At 36.2% G+C, this 20,101-nt stretch overlaps 1 protein-coding gene across 14 annotated transcripts in view; it reads left to right on the top strand.

Annotated features, from left to right (window-relative positions):
- LOC115065890 (LINE-1 retrotransposable element ORF2 protein) overlaps positions 1 to 7,755 on the top strand; it is a 247,603-nt gene extending 239,848 nt beyond the window's left edge. For all 14 annotated transcript variants that reach the window (XM_049450141.1, XM_049450140.1, XM_049450138.1 and 11 more), the window contains one exon: positions 499 to 7,755. In XM_049450141.1, coding sequence (XP_049306098.1) covers positions 499 to 686 — 188 coding nt within the window. In that variant the 3' untranslated portion in view covers positions 687 to 7,755. The remainder of the gene's footprint in view (positions 1 to 498) is intronic.
- The last annotated feature ends 12,346 nt before the right edge of the window (positions 7,756 to 20,101 follow it).

Raw genomic sequence — 20,101 nt, 5'->3', positions numbered from 1 at the left:
CATTGGCCACTGCGAATATCGCATTCGATGGAATGATGAGCTGTACGAGACGACGACATTGACATAGTTCAGCGAATTAAAAGACAGTGGCTATGCTGGCTAGGGCATATTGTCCGGATGGATGAAAACACTCCAGCTCTGTTTCGGAAACATCGATGCATGCAATAGAATAGAATAATTAATAGAATTTTGAAGAAATATTTCATGTACCACTTGACGTAGTTTGACCCATTTGTATATACAAGGTGCTTTCCAAAGTAAACAGGATTTAAAAAAAAAAAACAGAACAAATGGTTTTTTCGGCAAAATCAATTTATTTTATTAAAAATAGTCTCCTTCTGCTTCAATTTCCATGAATTTCAATGATGATTTCAATGAATGGAATTTTTTTTTCAGTTGATATGGTTTGTTGAGTTACCGCCATGTCCAGAAAATTTTATATACAGTAAATTATCTTTTTTAAATAATAATAACAAACTTTTCACACTTTTTTTGCAGATCCGGGTATTTTAACCAATGGCGACCATAAGTTAAACATTAAATCGGATCACTCTAGATTGCAAAGTACGCCATGTAATAATTCAATTATTATGAATAATATAAATGGATCCACATCTACATCATTAATTCAAAGGCCCTTGCAAAATGTAAGTGAGGAGTGTGAACAGATTGAGGTTAAAATATAATTTTTATATATGTACATATACTTTCACAAATGCTCTGAATAATATATGTGAAATATTTCAATATTTGATAAAGTTTCAGGTTTGTGAAGTTTTCGAAATTATTATGAACATATAATATATAATATATCTTTTCTTTTATTCCTATATGACCGGGAACCCAGATGATGTTAACAAAGTTATCTAGTGAGGGTCTAGTTATAACCTGCTTACATAAACGCTTATACTTAATGAGACGTAGTATTGGCGGTTCGGATAGCCTTATTGCCAATTTCGACCTTAAAAGATGAACTGTAGACATTTAGTTTGAACCTACTTTCTGCGTAAGGATTACTACAGAAGAAGCCAGCTCCTGTCCCTATTTTACTTTTAGATTAGTGAGTGAATATATAGATTTCGCTGTTAGAACTGTCGACCACAAAACTATGAACCATTCCCTCAATTGGAATTAAAAACGTTGTGTTTACTTTCTCAGTTGTCTTTCTTACTCGATCGCATTACCAATTTAGCCGGAGTTCGTTAACATGGTTCAGTAAGAACTATACCCGCGTTGACGCCGATCCTGACTCCAGTGACCTACCATCACGAGTCGGCTGGCGGTATTGACGGGATGTCAAGGACAACTTCCAGAGCCTTAGTTAACGTAGTTTTCATTGCGCCCGTAATCCCCAGTAAGCAAGCTCATTGCACCTGTTCCAAGGGCTTAATGCGCTTTTTTGATAATGCTATTCACTATGCCACCGCAACATATATTAGTATGGGGCGGATGACGCGTTAATAGATGGAATCGTTAACCCTACTTTGGGGCAATAGCTCTTCTGCATGAGTTCCAGATTCGAAGAGTTTTGGGTGCTGCGCTCTCTACGTGTTCTCTCTATCTTAGTTTCTCGTCTCCTGAACAGCCGACAACGAGGTCGTCCGTATAAGAAACAAACTTAAATTTAGCCCTATCAAGTAGAAGGAATAATTCATTCAGCAAGGCAATCCAAAACAAAGCGGATAGGATACCTCTTTGCGGGGTGCCACAATTGATCTGATGAGCGATTTTTATACCTTCCCCAATGTATGTGGATTCTCTGTGGATTAGCATGTGCCCTAATGAGGCTAACACGTTATGAATAATGTCAAAAGTAGCAATAGCCTATATCAGAGCTACTGTACTAACATTGTTGAATGCGCTTTTCACGTCAATTATCACCACAAGCGAGTGATGGTAATTTTGGCATTCTGTCATCTACTGACTGTATACCCTAGACTGACACCGCCAATTTATATATGTATATTCAACGTGGTGAAATAAAGCGTTCAGTAGATGCGAACCTTTTAAAGCAGCCGACAAGGATGGTGTATTTCCCCGCTATCCTACAGAACGTAGATCTGCATCGTTGCTGCTTTAAAAGGTTCCCAATTACTAAACGCTTTGGTAACCATAATTATATATAATATTATATTTTCGTATCCTCCATGTTAAGTGCAGTGCACCCTTGATTGTCAACCATGAGTGCGGTCTGTATAAAACATTTCAGATTTCTTTTTTTATGTTTTTCTTTGTATTAAAAAGCTTAGCCTTGTTAAAGATCCTGCGAGAGTTCCGACGTAGGTTCATTAGTTCACCTTTTATCAAGGGCACCAATAATGAGACGTTTTACACTGCTAAACCTATGTTTAACACAAAACTTAACGGATCGGGTACTGAGGGAGTAGTTATGGAGCGACTCAGTTAGGTCACATAAGTGCTCCAGTTTCTTCTGGGCCTCTGTAGCACAATATCTCCGATAAAAACTTTGAAATTACTGTATCTGTAGTTGGAAAAGAGAATTTCTAGTCCGATAATAAGCTGCCACACACAGGTTACGTATATTTCTAATGTGGTTGAGTTAATGTAGTCAAACAGAACCATTCCCAGGCTGTATGTTGCGAACTAGCATCTGTTCCAATAATAATTAATATTTTTTCTGCGTACTCCGTGATCTTCCTCAGCTCTTCCGTGGCGTCAAAGGGCAGGTACAGTGCCACCAAAAGCAGTGAGTTCCTGGCCATCTTCACCACTCAGTTTGTCTTAGAAGACGAATTGAATAAATTACCCAAAGTTTTTTCCCTAGTGTGGAAAATAGGAAAAACCCATTTTTTCATATATACATAGATAGACAGATTATACGTTTCCAAATAACATACTAAAATATTAGAGCTTGAGTTGCCCTAAGGACCTAAGGTAAAACTCAACTTCAAAAACCGACGATTTTGGAAGTTTTTGCTGCTTGTTTTTGATTGTAGGTCATTGTACGAATAATATCTTGTCCATGGTTTGTCCTGAAAGTAATAGGACTAAGTCGATTAAAAAAAAAAAAATTGAAGCAATTGTTACAATTCTTTAAAAACTTTCAAAATAGGGTCCCTCTGTGTCGATGCAGCGCTGTCTGCGCGATTTCCAAGCATTTAAATCATCACGAAAAGCATTCTCCGAAATAGCCTTGAGAGCCGAGGTGCATACTGCTTGGATTCCCTCTGTCATCTCAAAATACTTACCTTTCATCGGCTTTTTCAGGCAACGAAACAAAAAAGTCCTGAGGAGCCACATCTAGGCTCTGGGGCGGCTGCGGTGCCGTTGGGTCTTGGTTAAATAGCTACTCACAAGAAAGGCGGTGTAGGCCGGGGTGTTGTCGTGGTGGGACTTCCAATCGGCTGCGTTGTCTTGTCGGACCCGATCGACCCTTCGTTTGGGTCTCTTAAGCACTTCGCCCTAAAACTTGTCCCGAAGGAAAAAATTCATGCTGGGCGATGCCTTTATTGTCAAAAAAGACAATGAGCATTGTTCATTCTCATTTTTAGCTTGCACCACTCATAGAAACACGTCGGGCGAAAAAGTTTGTTCCTGACTCTCTAAGTGCTCGGAGACTAGTGACCGAAGTACAGTCGCGGTGGAAGAAAATCAGTCCTATTACTTTTCAGACAAACCCTGTAGTTTAACGTCAATTTTTATTTTTATGATTCACACACGAAGAAGGCCGGAATCGTTGCATCAGTGAAATACATATTTCATAAAATTTAAATTTGAACAAGTATGAATTGTAAAATTATTTTTTATGAGAAAAATATTTTACAATTTTATAGTGCACTAAATCTCAACCTTCAATAACTTTAACAAAAAAGAGAATTTTCAAGAAATATTTACATCAAAGGATATGCGTCTGATCCCCTTCCTAATGAACTGCTAATTTTTAAAATCGGTGATTTTGCGAAATTTTCATGGACCACTTCACGTGGTTTGAGACAGTACTCCATATAACTCGTACACTGGCCGATAAATTAATTCGGCATAAGATTTGTCAGAAAAACGAAAATCTTTACTTAGTTTATGGCAGTTATAATTGTATCGACCCGATTTTATTTATCAAATATTATCATACCACATACTAAAAAAATTTTACGTAGATTGCATTAAGGTACCTCACATTTATGAAGCAAAGTCAGCCGGATGTTCGGAAAATCCTTGTAATAGTTGCATAAGAACTAAGTTATTTTAGGCACAAAAATATACTGTTCTGTACTGTGATTTATTGCGCTTTTAGTAGTTTTGAACAGTTCCGATATGGGGAGTGATCGGGCTTATCTTCCGATTTCATCCATTTTCACTTCGTCGGTACATTAAACTTATTAGAGGCAATAAAGCATTTTGATCAGACAATTTATCAACCGAACCTTTAGCTAAAGGGTGATTTTTTAAGAGCTTGATAACTTTTTAAAAAAAAAAAACGCATAAAATTTGCAAAATCTCATCGGTTCTTTATTTGAAACGTTAGATTGGTTCATGACATTTACTTTTTGAAGATAATTTCATTTAAATGTTGACCGCGGCTGCGTCTTAGGTGGTCCATTCGGAAAGTCCAATTTTGGGCAACTTTTTCGAGCATTTCGGCCGGAATAGCCCGAATTTCTTCGGAAATGTTGTCTTCCAAAGCTGGAATAGTTGCTGGCTTATTTCTGTAGACTTTAGACTTGACGTAGCCCCACAAAAAATAGTCTAAAGGCGTTAAATCGCATGATCTTGGTGGCCAACTTACGGGTCCATTTCTTGAGATGAATTGTTGTCCGAAGTTTTCCCTCAAAATGGCCATAGAATCGCGAGCTGTGTGGCATGTAGCGCCATCTTGTTGAAACCACATGTCAACCAAGTTCAGTTCTTCCATTTTTGGCAACAAAAAGTTTGTTAGCATCGAACGATAGCGATCGCCATTCACCGTAACGTTGCGTCCAACAGCATCTTTGAAAAAATACGGTCCAATGATTCCACCAGCGTACAAACCACACCAAACAGTGCATTTTTCGGGATGCATGGGCAGTTCTTGAACGGCTTCTGGTTGCTCTTCACCCCAAATGCGGCAATTTTGCTTATTTACGTAGCCATTCAACCAGAAATGAGCCTCATCGCTGAACAAAATTTGTCGATAAAAAAATTTCAACCGAACACTGATTTTGGTAATAAAATTCAATGATTTGCAAGCGTTGCTCGTTAGTAAGTCTATTCATGATGAAATGTCAAAGCATACTGAGCATCTTTCTCTTTGACACCATGTCTGAAATCCCACGTGATCTGTCAAATACTAATGCATGAAAATCCTAACCTCAAAAAAATCACCCGTTATAAGAAGGTACTGTTATCTATCTCCCCCAGCGAGATGCTTTTGAGCATGTTGAATAAAATAATTGCGCAAATTATCAATATACGTCTATCAAGCATTTTAATACTGAGATTAAGAAAAGAACAAACAGTTTTTCGTCTAGGATGCTCCTACATTAACTACGTAAATAGCGTAAAGCTATCAGATGAAGCTTCCTTCTTCATGCTATCTATCATATTCTGTCCATCCTTGCAACAACTTAAAAACTTCTGAGTAGTGTCAAGTTATTCAATAACAGCCATTTTTTTTAATCTAAATGGACAGTTTGGTGTGAGTTTCGTCTAATAGAATCATGGGAACGTACTTCTTTCGAAAAAAAGCTGGTGACACCGTTACAGTAAATGTAAAGCGATATAGATCGATGATAAACAATTTTTTATGGCCGCAATTGGAAGAAGTTGATCTTGACAACATCTGGTTCCAACAAGATAGGATAGAATTATTGCTAGAAATTTTGGAGATTCGATTGTTTCAAGAAATTGTGATATTGAATGACTTCCAAGAAGTTGTGATAGAGAACACCATTGGATAACTTTTTTTGGGGTTATTTGAAGTCACTGTTTATTAGCAAACGAAGTCCTGGAGGCCAATTGAATAATGTAATATTGAAAGCGTAATTGTGTCTGTGGTACTTCACATTAGAAAAAGAAACATTTGAATTTTTTGTTTAAAGAAATCATATTACTCTTATTGAAAAACCCTGTACATATAGTATATATGGGTTAAACCACGTCAACTGATCCAGGGAAATTTCGCAAAGTCACCGATTTTGAAAATTAATTATTAAAGAAAATTATTCGGGCTACATTGTAGATATCATCTGGGCAGTAGGGCGGCTGAGGAAGCTTTGGATCTTGATTATATAGCTGTTCACAAGAAAGACAGTGTGAGCCGGGCGTTGTCGTGGTGCAACTTCCAATCGTCTGCGATGTCTTCTCGAACCCGATTGACTCTTCGTTTGAGTCTCTTGAGGACTTCCACGTAAAACTTGGCGCTGACGGCTTGTCCAGGAGGAACAAAATCATGGCTGGCGATAGTGATGAGCGATATTTCACTACCGGTGATTTTTTCACTGTGATTGAAAAATCGCAAATCGCAACTGCGATCACTTTTTATAAATAGCAGTTCGCTTCTATGAACTGCGATTGCGATCGCAGTTCGAAACTGTGATCGCAGTTCGAACCTGTGAATTGCGATCGCCATTCGAAACTGTGATCGCAGTTCGAACCTGTGAATTGCGATCGCAATTCGAAACTGTGATCGCAGTTTGAACCTGTGAATTGCGATCGCAGTTCGAAACTGTGATCGCAGTTCCAACCTGTGAATTGCGATCACAGTTCGAACCTGTGATTTACGATAGCAGTTCGACCCTGTGAATTACGATCGCGCATTTAAAGAGAATTTATTCGCGTACCTCTTTCGGCTTACACCACTCACAGAAACATGTCGAGCGAAAAAATTTGTCCTGACTCTCCAGGTGCTCGGAGACAATTGACCAGCCGTAACGTACGAGCGGAAGCTAGGAACACCCTCTACCGAATGCTGTCGGTGCGCGCAAGCTCGTAATTACAGTTGCGGTAATTTCGCTGTATAGTGTTTGACTTTTTAGAGCCCTTGAGTACCATGATGCTTTTTGGCAATTGTCGAGATTTGACATTTTGGTTGAGCTTGAATAACTGTCATAATGAGGCATAGAAATGTGTCGTTTTTAACAAACAACTTTTTTTTACAAACTTGTTTCGCTCGAAAACATTTAATTTTTCGAATCCCTCACAAGATTTGAGCTAATACTCCCCTGAAAATAGTCGCATGATGTTTGTTTGTACTGTTCGGATATGAACGTTAAATTTTTGAAGAATTTCTATTGAAACTATTTTTTTACTAGCTTGGGGTCTGTGAAAAATTTTATTAAAGTTGTGTTGAATTCTTTTTATTTTAGTTACTTTTTTGTCTACCCTTTCTGAGATTTCATAATGGGTAATTAGATGAAATGATAGATCTTCACTTGTTGATACGTGGGGTATTTTTTTCTTGATGAGAACGATTGCTTAATTTTTATGATAATGCGGCGGTACATATATTTACCAGAATAAGGTACTCGCTGTCTATCTATGGAACTTGTTGTGTCGATAAACTAGCAAGCAATTACAAATAGTGAATTGAAGTTTGATACTTTTTCTCATACTTTCCTTTGAATTTTTAATAAGTTCATTAACCGCCAAAGTAAAATGAACAGCGTAATTTTTGCAAAATATTTATTTTACTATTGTTTACAATCAAAATAAATACGTAAGAATGAAAAACCAAAAAATAATAATTAGGATCCCTTATAGGGGTGTGTACTTATTTGAGTACAGCGGCGTATTACAGGTGGAAATTTTCAAAACATTATTTTCCGAGACATAATGTTTTAAGACATGTTTTGCATTGCCATCGAACTCTAACGTGACACATAACACACCGTAATGGTTTTTCAAGCTTTTGTGGGTAGTGTCCTACACCATCTTGGGGCAAACCTGGGACCAATGAAGAGGAAGACCGAGCCTTATGTGTTTTTTGCGTAAACAGTACCTCGCAATATAACGTCGAAACAGGAGTTGATCCATGCTATCACTGTGACTCATTACATGTAAACGCCAAGCATTTGCGATTGTCATATCTAGCATATATGTGAATAAAACAATATATCATAACTAGATGACCCCGCATCCGTTGCTGTCCCTGCGGCGAAATGATGTGTTTTGAAATGAAAAGAGCAAAAATTCATATCTTATTGATAATCATTTATCTTGCTATTTGTCTACATTTTCTCAATGTAACGCAGCTTGTATAAAAAAATTTTTTTTGTTTCTTTTCAGTGCGTAAATGTAGGCAGAGAAGAGGGGTTTCCAACTCTTGAGACACGCCACAGTATATCTGGCCGTGTGTGAAACAACATAGCATTCTTCCAACTGATATGCCACCCACTATGCGACTATTCTGTTGATCGTCCATTTTTAAATTCAATTTTCCACTGGAAACCGGAATACTTTTGAACCGATTTGGCAAATCGTTAGAACCTCAAAAGAAATCCATCGAATCAAGCATTCTGTCCTCATATTATTTGATAGGTTGCAAATCACAATCAGATTTGCGATGAATGCGGTTGAGGCATACCAGGCCTCTCCAAAGAATTCTACAAAAGTTGCCACTGGTAACGTCACGGTAGTCGTCTTCATTCGTCAAGCGAATCGACTCGATTTGTATGATTTGCAAGTCTCCTGGAATTTGACTTCTTTGAATTTTCTGCAGTTTGTAAGTCCAACAACATAGGTAATTTGTGGCACGACTAAAATTGCTCGTTACACTCAGTAATCGTACTTACGACAGGTTTGGCCAATGTTCATGTATAAATACATGTCGTGATGAGTCCCATCTTTCCGTAGATTGATACACGGGCCATATGGGATTGATATCAGACCATGGAAGTATCAATCAGTAATTAGACCCATTTCCAATTCTTAGCGTTATGCAATGTAAAGAATGTCCTTTCGCAATGTAATTTTTTGGTCGTAATCCCATAAACGCGGAATTTGAAGCTGATCATCGCGAATTGCAGTGTGGTGAACTTCAGTGGCATTCGTTGTTTCGGTGGATTGTGTAAGTTCATTCTAATGCATTAGTTTTGAGAACACACCTGTGATTTACCATAGCTACTCGATGGACCCTGCTTTCTGCGTGAACATTCTTCGATCGATGCATCCCATGTATAATATCAACGTATGTCGAATAGGACCTCTTCTCGGCTTACACGGACTCACTGAAGAAACATGTCGAGAGCGAAAAAATTTGTCCTGTTAATTTGTTGCTCAGGTGGGTTTCTGTGGATCGTACAATTCTCTGTTGACACTCTTAACGTACGAGCAGGAAGCTGAGAGACGCACCCTCTACCGGAATGCTGTCGGTGACTTCAAAAGCTCGTAAATATCCTACAGTTGCGGTAATTTCAGCTGTATACGTGTTTCGACCGTATCGTTCAAGAGCCCCCACCCCCCCCCCCCCCCAGCCACCCGTATATTCGAATTTCGAATTTCTTGTGGCGTTATGTTGGTACTCACATCTCTCACTTATGCCGACAAGCTCGGCCATTTTGAATGTTCATTTAATTGTTGACAGCTGATTTGCTTGTATGTGTTTTGGATCGTCTTCGATTTTTACCTGTCAAAAAAATTGCACCACGATAACGCCCCTGCTCACACATCGTTGCTTGTGCGGGACTTTTTGGCCAAATACAACACACTAATGATGCCGCAGCCACCGTATTCCCCAGATCTGTCCCCCTGTGACTTTTTCTTGTTCCCTAAACTGAAGAGGCCCATGAAAGGACGACGTTACGCTTCTCTTGACAAGATAAAGACGGCATCGAAGGAGGAGCTGAAGAAGATAAAAAAAAAATGATTTTTTGAAGTGCTTCGAAGATTGGAAAAACCGTTGGCACAAGTGTATAATATCTCATGGGGATTACTTTGAAGGGGATAAAATAGATATTCATGAATAAATTAATAATTAAAAAAAAAACACAAAATTCGCGATATTTTTTGAACACACCTTGTAGTGGCAGATGCATTGTCTGGACTCTGGAAACTCAGAAAAAACAATTGAATTAACCTCGGTGCCACGCAAAGTTTACCACACAAAATTTTCAAGTCTTATGCGTATTTAACAACACTTTATATAGATACTTTTTGCGGTATAGAATGTTTTTATTGGGAAATAAGATCTGACATATTATTTATTTTTAAAATTATTTTGTTTTAAAAAATAAAAACAAAGCACATTTAGCTATAGACAAAATCGTTTGAAAGTTAGTAAATGAAGTCGAAATGTAAGAGACTGACATGCGATGAAAATATGATAATTTTTTATTTCTTTAATTTAATTTCACTTGCACTATAATTGAAATGTACGTCTTAATTCATTCTTTTTAATTGAAACATTGAATTGAAGTCGCGATATTACTTTAAAAATAATAAAATCGGCCACTTTTGTATAAGCACAAAATGTTAGTTTTACACATTAAACGTAATAAATTAAAAACTATAATTATAATTGGATAATGTAATTAATTTTACTTCCGATTACTACAAAGTTAATAAAAAATAAAATTGAAGAAAATCCCGAACGAACCCAAAAAATTTATGAAAGTATAGTGGCAAACTTTGCGTGGCCACGAGTGTAGTTTAAACAGCATATGTTATTGAGAAGGAGACGTTTACGAAATGTGAATCGGCAATTAATTTAGGAAAGCATATTATTGAATTTGATAAAAACGGAGATTTTGATGACGATTTTAAAGGAATTTTCTATACCCAAGGGTAAGGCGAACTCATTCCACATGGAACCTGGATATATTTTATGTGCAGTCTTTGAAATTTATTACATGTATTAAACAATCATCAATAATCAGAGAAATAGTGCACAAGTATAATATAATATAAAGTCCTAAACGAATATTTATTTACTTTTTAGAAAATGATGGCAATAGTAATTTTTATATTGCTAAGGAGAGAGAGGTACGCTTTAATGCAAGACGGAATTGTAGGTATATATAATGACCATGGGGAAAAGTTTCATACTAATACTAATGTAACATATTTTGACGAGATTATAATACCGGATAAAAATTACTATTATGATAAAATAAGATATAATAACTTAGAAGGAGTTAAAAAAGGATGTATTTGTCAGACAAAATTTAGTAGGAAACGAACTAATTTAAAACAATAATAAAAAATTGACCGCAAACTCAAAACATTATAAAAACATTACTCAATTGACAGAAACGGTTAAAAGTATTCACGAAAAGGCAGGAAAAAATAAATTTTTTTACAGCAACTTTAAATCCGGCAATTTTACATTTGGACGAAATTGAAAATATCACAAGTGGGAAGGGAATAATGACAATGACTGACATAATAAATATTTCCACAATTAAAATTTTACAAACTAAAGATTTAATTGGTTTTTATATATAAAGTACCCAAAAATTATTTTGGATTGTAAATGGCAATGGCGCAAATAAATGGTAAGTTAATACTAGGAAAACAAATCGCAAAATGTAATGAAAAATATTTGTATGTAAAAAATTGTAAAAGAGAATTTGGAAATTTTTATTGTAAAATTGAAAAAACGAATAATTGTTTATCAGAAATTTTAGCTGCTAAAAAAGCCAAATGTAATAAGATTCGAAAAAGAAATAGATGAAATTGAAGAAGATGCAAATAAAATGCCGATTAAAAAATTTGGGAATATGTTCAAACTTGAGATTTCAAAAATTTTTAAATTATTAAATATATAGAACTAGAGGACCCGCCTACGTTTTACTGTGGCTGATACATAGGTAGTACTACTAATACCATATATATGATTTCTATTAGTTAGATTATAAGTATTAGTTAAGGAATAATCGCATTTTTGATGAAGCAACAAAAATGAATCAAAAAGCATTTCGTGCGTTAAGAAAGAATTGGTTTTTGGGGTAAAAATACAATTGAATTTGGGCTGTGCATCAGTGAAATCAATCGAGTCCAATCGATTATCAGCCTGGTGAACTGCATATTAAGAAACGGTTCTCAAGCGTGGAAAGACAAAAACATTGGCTGGCAAGGTTATGGCATCATTCTTTTGGGATGCCCGTGGTATATTATTCATCGAATGATAAATGAGCCAGTTTTAATTCATTGCATTGTATATTTGATTGCAGTTCTATTCTACCATTCCCAATATTTAACAATTTTATTATTTTCAGGAAGGATCAGTTTGAAATTGTACGCATATATGTATTCATCGTTCCCGTTTAAATATTGCATTGCTCTGTGTAATGCTTCGAAAAGATTTCTGTATATCTCAAATTTTTTATCAACACTTCAGCTATGCCGCTATTTTTTTATGCCAGACCTTTTGCAATTTTAAATTGCCTGTCAAGATACCCTTTCCAATAGTTAGCAGGTATGAAAAAAATTTTATAGCTGCGATGGTAGCGCCATCTATCGGTCAAACATTCCAAAATTAACAATTGATTAAAAATGAAAAAATAATTTAAAAAACATTTTCCAGTGGACCAAATTGTAAATCTAAACCATTCTCGAATCTCCTTGAACATACACACAAAATTTCATTAAAATCGGTTCATCCGTTTAGGAGCAGTTCAAATGCAAACACACGGTCAGAAGATTTATATATATAAAGATATGACGAATATGAGGAGTACATAAATGCACACCTACACATTGAATTTTTATAGTTATCGCAGTTGTAATTATAGCAGTATATGTAATTTTTCAAACGTTCAAATTAATTGTAATTTGGAAGGGAAATAGAAATTCAAGAATGCAAGAAGAAATGTTCAATAAATTTATTTTTGAAATTAATAACTTAAAGGGGGAAATAACATTGCGATTAGCTCAATAGCATAACGGGTCATATTAACAAAACTATAATAAATAAGATACAGCTAAGCCAGCTTTACGGACAGTCAATGGAATGGATTAAGTTTTAATTGAAGGGGGTACTTGGCAGAGATGAGCGAGTTTTACCAGAGAACGTATATCATAGAGAAGATTCACGGCGTGGAGAACGTAAAAATATTTTTGGCTAACAAAATGCGATGAGTTTGTTTGACCAGAGCAAGCTTAGAAGGAGAAATTTTGAAAGTGGCGCTTGAACCAGAGAAACTAAAAAATAGAGAAGGTGCAAATGGAATTCTGTATTATGTTCGATTTGACGGCTAACAGAGCTGATAGAATTGCAGTAAGGAATTTACCATTTCCGCTGCTATTTAGCAGAAATGAGCACGTTCAATGCCCGATATATATTTAAAACGACTGATCTCACGCGAGATAATCTAAAGAGAAAAATATACAAAGCCACACAGAGAATGTAAAAAAGCATTCTATGAGTCACATATGTGTGATTATTTTTTATCAAGTGAAACATTTTTTCCGAAAAATAGTAAAAATTTTAATTATTTTTTCAAAATCGGGAAAAATTAGGTAAATTAATTTTAATTTTATATCTCTTTAATTTTATTTTTTAATTTTTAAATAAATTATACTTATTTTGACTATTACAAAGTGAAGATGTGCCAAATGAACTTCTTTTCTTCAAAGAAAATTGATGATCTTATTTCATTATTTCCTTTTCATTTCCATATTTGTATATTATTATTTTCCATATTTATATGTATATTACTAGCTGACCCCGCATACGTTGTCCTGCGTGAAATTATGTGTTTCGAAATGAAAAGAAAGTTGAATTTACGTTGTGTCAAAAATCTTTTATTTTCGATTTTTCTAAATTTTTTTCAATGTAATGCAGTTTGATAAACAACATTTTTTAGTTTCTATTCCGGAGCGTAAATGTACAGAGAAGATGGTTTTCCAACTCGGGAACACACCACGTATAACTGGCACGTACTCATGCAATCGTAGTTACAATAATTTGGCAAATTTAGCATAAACATTCGTGATGAGTTCACATTTCGTTGAAGTAAATTGACAAAAGGCAGGTGGAATTGATATCAAACCACTGGAACCGAAATTTGCCTATTTCCAATTCTTATCGAATACGATGTAAAATGTCTTCGACAATGTAATTTTGTTCGTATTCCAAAATTGACGCAGATTTGAAGGCTGATAAGTCGAAATGACCATCGCGAAAAGGCATGCGAAGTGGCTATCGAATCGTCCATCGTTTCCATTGATTATCATGTTCCAGCAATTGTAATTGCTTGCATGCTTCTCAAAAAGTTACACACACTCTATTATTCACAGTGCGCAATGACTCAAATGAAATTGAACCACGTAGATTTATCAATAACAACCGAAGTTATTAGCAATCGTCGTTTTGCGGGTGGATTTCGTCATACCTGAGGAGGACTTTATTAATTTTATTAAATGAAAAACAAAATATATATTTTCATAATAGCGTTTATTCCATAGGGTTCTATAATTTCACTTATATTTTTACAAATCGCTATTGAACAACTTAGCATTTTGAAGTAAACACTGAGCTCAACACCACGCGAGTTACATCCCATGATAACCCAAGAACAACAGCAAACACAGATGGTGTGAAGATAGTCTGGTAGATAAGAAAATACATTTATTTAAGAAAACCAGAAGATATGTAAAATTAAGATATGAGAAGAAACACTGATCCTAAATAAATATTGAATGCAAATAAAGGATAAGCAGCACTGTGGAATTCTCCCACAGATAAGAATTTTTGTAAATTAGAAGATAAGCATTTTTGTAAAACTATAAAAGCAAGAAAATCTTTGAAATAAACACACACATTTTTCTGACACTCTAAAGAGCCGGTCGTATAAAATTGTTTTCATAATTCGCGCGCTCTAGAAAGCAACTAATAGCCTCTATACCCTTCACTGCTTCTCTCTATTCTAATGCTTTTTGATAAACTATATTTTTGGTTTTATATTCTGGCGCATAAATAAATAATGCTGATGGTTTTCCGACACGGGAACAGGCGACATATAATTGGCCATGTGCAAAACATGGATTTTCTAGGTTGATGCCACATACACTTAGCGACTGCCCTTGCGATTTATTTATTGACATTGTAAATGCAAGTCGCACTGGAAACTGTAAACGTTTAAAGCTGAATGGTATGTCGTTCGGTATCATAGGGATGCGTGGGATTAAAACATCTTCGCCTTTGTACTTCCCTTTCCAAATTGTGGCTTCGATGACGTTGTTCAATAATTTCTTTACCGCAAGCCGGGTACCGTAACACAGACGTGGCGGGTTTATGCTCCGTAACATAATAATTACTGATCCGGTTTTTAATTGCAGATTATGAGGTGGTAAGCCGGGCAATTCCAGCGAATTTAAAAATTCTGTTGGATAATTGACAACTTCATCTTCATTAGTAAGGGAATCTACTGATTTGGAAATCTTCAATTCGCCAGCTATGTATTTTCTCTTGAATATGAAAATTCATTTCATTCACATCAACATTTTTTGCGGCCAATATAACACGTTCGCTTAACCAAATGTGATTTACGTAATTTTGAGCAATGTTTGGGAAAACCATCTCCATGAGTTCGGTCTTTGATTCACAAAAGTTACAAAAATTGGTAGGGAATGTAATGTATCCAGATGATGTATCAACAGCAATAATACCATTACCAAATTCGACTCTCATTTGTATACTTAATTTAAGTGTTTTAATGTATTTCCATAAAATGGACGACAGGCATTCAGTTCATCAGCTGGCGTTGAGCGTGGAACAACTGGCAATATTTGTCGAAAATCACCTGCCAATAGTATCATTGCACCACCAAACCGGTTTTTGTTATTTCGTAAATCTTGCATCGAGCAATCTAATGCCTCCAAAGATTTTTTGTGTGCCATCGCAGAATTCCTCGAAAGGTTACAAGTTGGAGTTTCATTAATTTGAAGGTTTAACGGCAGTTTGAGAGCTGAATGAGCTGTTCGACCGCCTTCCAACAACGTAGCTGCCATACCTGATGAAGCTAGGGCTAGTGCAATCAATGATAACAAAAAAGTTTTCCCAGTTACACCGGGAGCATCTAAAAAATAAAATTCGCCAGTTCCATCGTTCACTTCTTTCATGAGCGTATCGTAAGCACATTTTTGTTGTTGATTTAAAAGGGGATGATTAATTACGCAGTTTATTTGGGTATTCAAATCCCACTTACACCCGCGAAGAAAATGAAAATACCCATGTTATTGGTTGTACCATTCACTTTAATTTGTTTTATATTTAAAATACACTACAATTGTAAATATATTTAAATGTTATTGGTACGGCCGAGTTGAATCAATCGCACAGCGAATTTGTTGCTAAAACGAGTTGATCGCTCACAGGAACCGGGTTGAGACGAAATCTGGCGAAGATCCAATTATATGGTGCGTTGACGCGGCTTAGTATAAAGCGTAGTTGAAGATCGAATTGTGTTATATCAACCATTTCTCGTAATGTTTCGGAATCGTATTGGGCTTCGCGTCTCAATTCTTGATCAAATGAGTCGAACATTGGGCGAATGGGTCCTATCATTCCTATTTGTATTAATACTTTGTTGGTAAGCATCAAGCACATGTCCTTAATTAAAATTAATGCTTCATTGTGAATTTCTTCCTTCATTTGCAAATCTGCATTCGATGTTCTGAGACGCATCTGATGCAATATATCTTCCGCCATATGATCTTTGTATTTATGTCATAAATCAGTCGGTGCTGATGGGAAGCATGTAGACAAAATTATAGAAAATAATGTTCGTATTTGTTTAGCATTTGACGAAATCACAGCATCTTCGAGAGTCTGGTCCCAATGAGTGTCATTCTCTAATAATTCCAAATGTTGACAGGCTTCTCTGTATGTGTCACACAATACACCATTAACAGTTCGCAGATGTTGGAATGATGTCGGACCACGAACATTGACTAACAATAAACGCAAATAAAAACACTCGTCTTGACTGGGATGGACTGCATAAAGACGGCCTAGTGCATCGGTGGAAAATACTTGTGGGTAATCTGAAACTGGCTTTCCTCGTTTTCGTCGTTGAACTTTTTTGGATGATTGATTCCAGGTATAATATCTTGGCATTTCGGAGTAAAGTAACGTTCTGGCAAAATCATCATTCTGGCACATTTCAAAGAAGCTGGTTAATGTACTCGTTGTAATACGTTTGCATCTGTAAAATACACCCGTTGACCATTTTCCAAATGTACGGCCAAGTGAACAACAGTAGGGTGTCGTTCATGTATTGGAAATGAAAATATACGCCACATGCCTTCGTTACTACTAACATAACGGCCCATTTGATATTGAGTGACTTCATCATTTGAATTTTCGGCAGCAACTCCGAAGACAGACATGTCACTACCTTTGTTCACATACTTGCAAATATATTTAATAGATTGTATTTCCAATTCCTAACGAATACCATGTAAAATGTCTTCGGCAGTGTACTTTTGTTCGTGTTCCAGAATTGACGCGGATTTGAAGGCTGATATGTCGAAATGACCATCGCGAAAAGTGTGCGCAATGACTAAAATCAAACTGAACGACGTACATTTATTAATAGCAATCGAAGGTATTAGCAGTCGTAGTTTTTCGGGTGGATTATGTAAATTCGTCCTAAGGAATTAGTTGAGAACACACCTGGATGTCAATCTATTGGTTGGCCTTGCTTTCTGCGTACCTATTTCTTCGGCAATGCATTCCATGCATAATATCAAGGCATTTCCAAATAGAGCAATGTTCTCACAAACGAATCACTGACGCAAGTTGAGAAAAAACTCATCAATGTAAGTTTTGTTGTTGAAAGTGTTTCCGCTGGCTGTACTGTATTCTCTGGGTTGAAAAACACTCTTTAGCCATTCTCCAAATGAACTGCGAAACGCACAACAGTCGGAAAAGTCGATTTCACCAAACTACAAATCAAACATTGGCATGAGTTTTGAATGTGAATTAGACAATAGTGGCGAATATGGTACGATCCATATGTTGTCGACTTCGATATTCACTACTCTAAGTTGAATGGTAAATGTCCTGCCATTGTCGTCTGATGAGCTACGACGATAGAGTGGATATCCATCATTTCCAGTTTGCGTTTCCGAAAGAAAAGCACGTTGACAGTGTTTCGTGCATTTATTGCAAGTGAGATTGTGGGGCCCGCAAGGTCCATGCACCAATCCAAACCAATAGTTTTCATCATTTCGTAGAATAATGGATCTTTCTCTGCATGATGAATTTCCGCAGAAATGATTTCATCAATTTGATCTGGTGTAACCACCACCCACCATTCAAAGAAGAATGTGTGCGTACGGCAAACCTCTTTTTTGCATCTCAACAGACTACATCCAGCATCTGACTGCACCATACTTGTATATATGTACATACATTGCTTCAAGATAAAGTCCATCAAACATCGTAGCTGTTGTTTGAAAAGTCTTGCTGTATTATCGTGATGATCGCTTGCTGATTGACAGCGATCCATAATTCCACACATATGTCATCGCATCCTGGGAGTCTCATGTAGTTCATGTGTCTTGGGCGTTGATGGCAAAAAGAACGCCGACCGATATTAGTGCGATGTCTTCGTTGCTTCGTAACAAATTTCAATCCGTAATTGATCACTTCGTTTGAAACACACATAAAGTTTTCACTGAATAATTTTCAATAATTTTTCTTTTAAATAGCCGGAATAAAAAAGCAAGCGACTGAAATTGAACGATTCAAATAATTTACAAATCAAAATATTGAAAAACAAAACAAAAAAGAATTGTATGAAAAGTCACTTTTTGGAAATTTCCAATTTTTGACTTTTCCTTACGAAAAGTATATGGTTTTTTTTATGTCTAACCCTTTCCAGATCCATAGCGAACAACTTCTGATTTCATGAAGATTGGTTCCGCCGTTCTCGAGCGTTAGCGTTACTAACAAACAAACAATCATTTTTACTTACATATGTACATATGTATGTATGTATATACAAAATAAAACGGTTGTATGAGATAATGAAAAGGGCTGTTTTTAGGGGTTTTCCGGAAACTTTTGTAATTTCTTCTTACATAAGAACCTTCTCCTAACAAATACATAAAAAAAACAGCCAAATCGGTTCAGCCATTCACGCGTGATGCCGTGACTACGAAAACGGTTTCATTTTTATATATAAGATTTCTTTGGCACATTTGTCTGTATGTTTGCGAAAGCAAATGCGAGCCACATACTTATGTACACATATTCATAATAACAAGTGTCACACGCATCTTTCACATCTCCGTTGTCACGTTGGACAACCAATGGCCGAAACTCACGTTTTGTCAAAGAGTCAATCTGTCGAAGCACTGACGCGACGACAAAGCGTCACAACATTGTGTGGCTGATAGAAAATCCAAGCTGTGCCGAAAAAAATAAACGAATGGCCGCCGATTGTCTTCCCTTGCCGCTGTAACAGCTTCGCCTACAAACTATCGTAAATATGTATGAGATGCATATGCAGATTTTTGCGAGCCACGGCAAAATATTTTAGAATAGACAAATATTATAAATCGACAACAGCTTTGTTGCCACTCTTCTCACTACTTTCTTAGAACAAATATCAGAAAGTTGTTCATTTTACGATTTTTAGCCATCGTCGCGAAAAAACGCTTGTTGGCAAAGGCATGCTCGAGGAGATGTTACGGCGTCTGTTTTTATGAATGAAGCGAGGTCGCTTGTAGAATTTGCGCCTGCGTTTATGAATGAAATCGTTTTTGTTGTAAACTTGATTACATTTGGACTTCGCCAATTTGGCTGCCTTATTGACTTGTGATGCTTCTGCTATTTAGGCAATTGTTGTTTTTGTAGAACAATACTTAAATTTTTTGTTGGTGACATATTCACACGTGTACGTATATGATTGTATGCTTGTGCATTATTTGTTCGGAAGTGTATACAAATAAATATATGAACATATAAGTATTGTATAAATGAATGTACAGTAGAATCCGGTATTAACGACTCCGCTTATAGTGTCCGTCCGGTTATTGCGACAAAAACACGATGGCTTGGTTGGTCCCCATACAAACTTACATATATGAAAGAGCCTCCGCTTAGTACGTCTCCGCTTTTAGCGACTAACCGCTTATACCGACGAAATTTTTCAGAATTCAACCGGATATAGCGACGAAAAAAAAAAATTCTGCGAAATAATGCCAACAATTTTAA

This window comes from Bactrocera dorsalis, chromosome 2 (assembly GCF_023373825.1).
Source record: "Bactrocera dorsalis isolate Fly_Bdor chromosome 2, ASM2337382v1, whole genome shotgun sequence".
NCBI lineage: Eukaryota > Metazoa > Arthropoda > Insecta > Diptera > Tephritidae > Bactrocera > Bactrocera dorsalis.
This window is presented reverse-complemented; position numbering and strand designations above follow the sequence as displayed.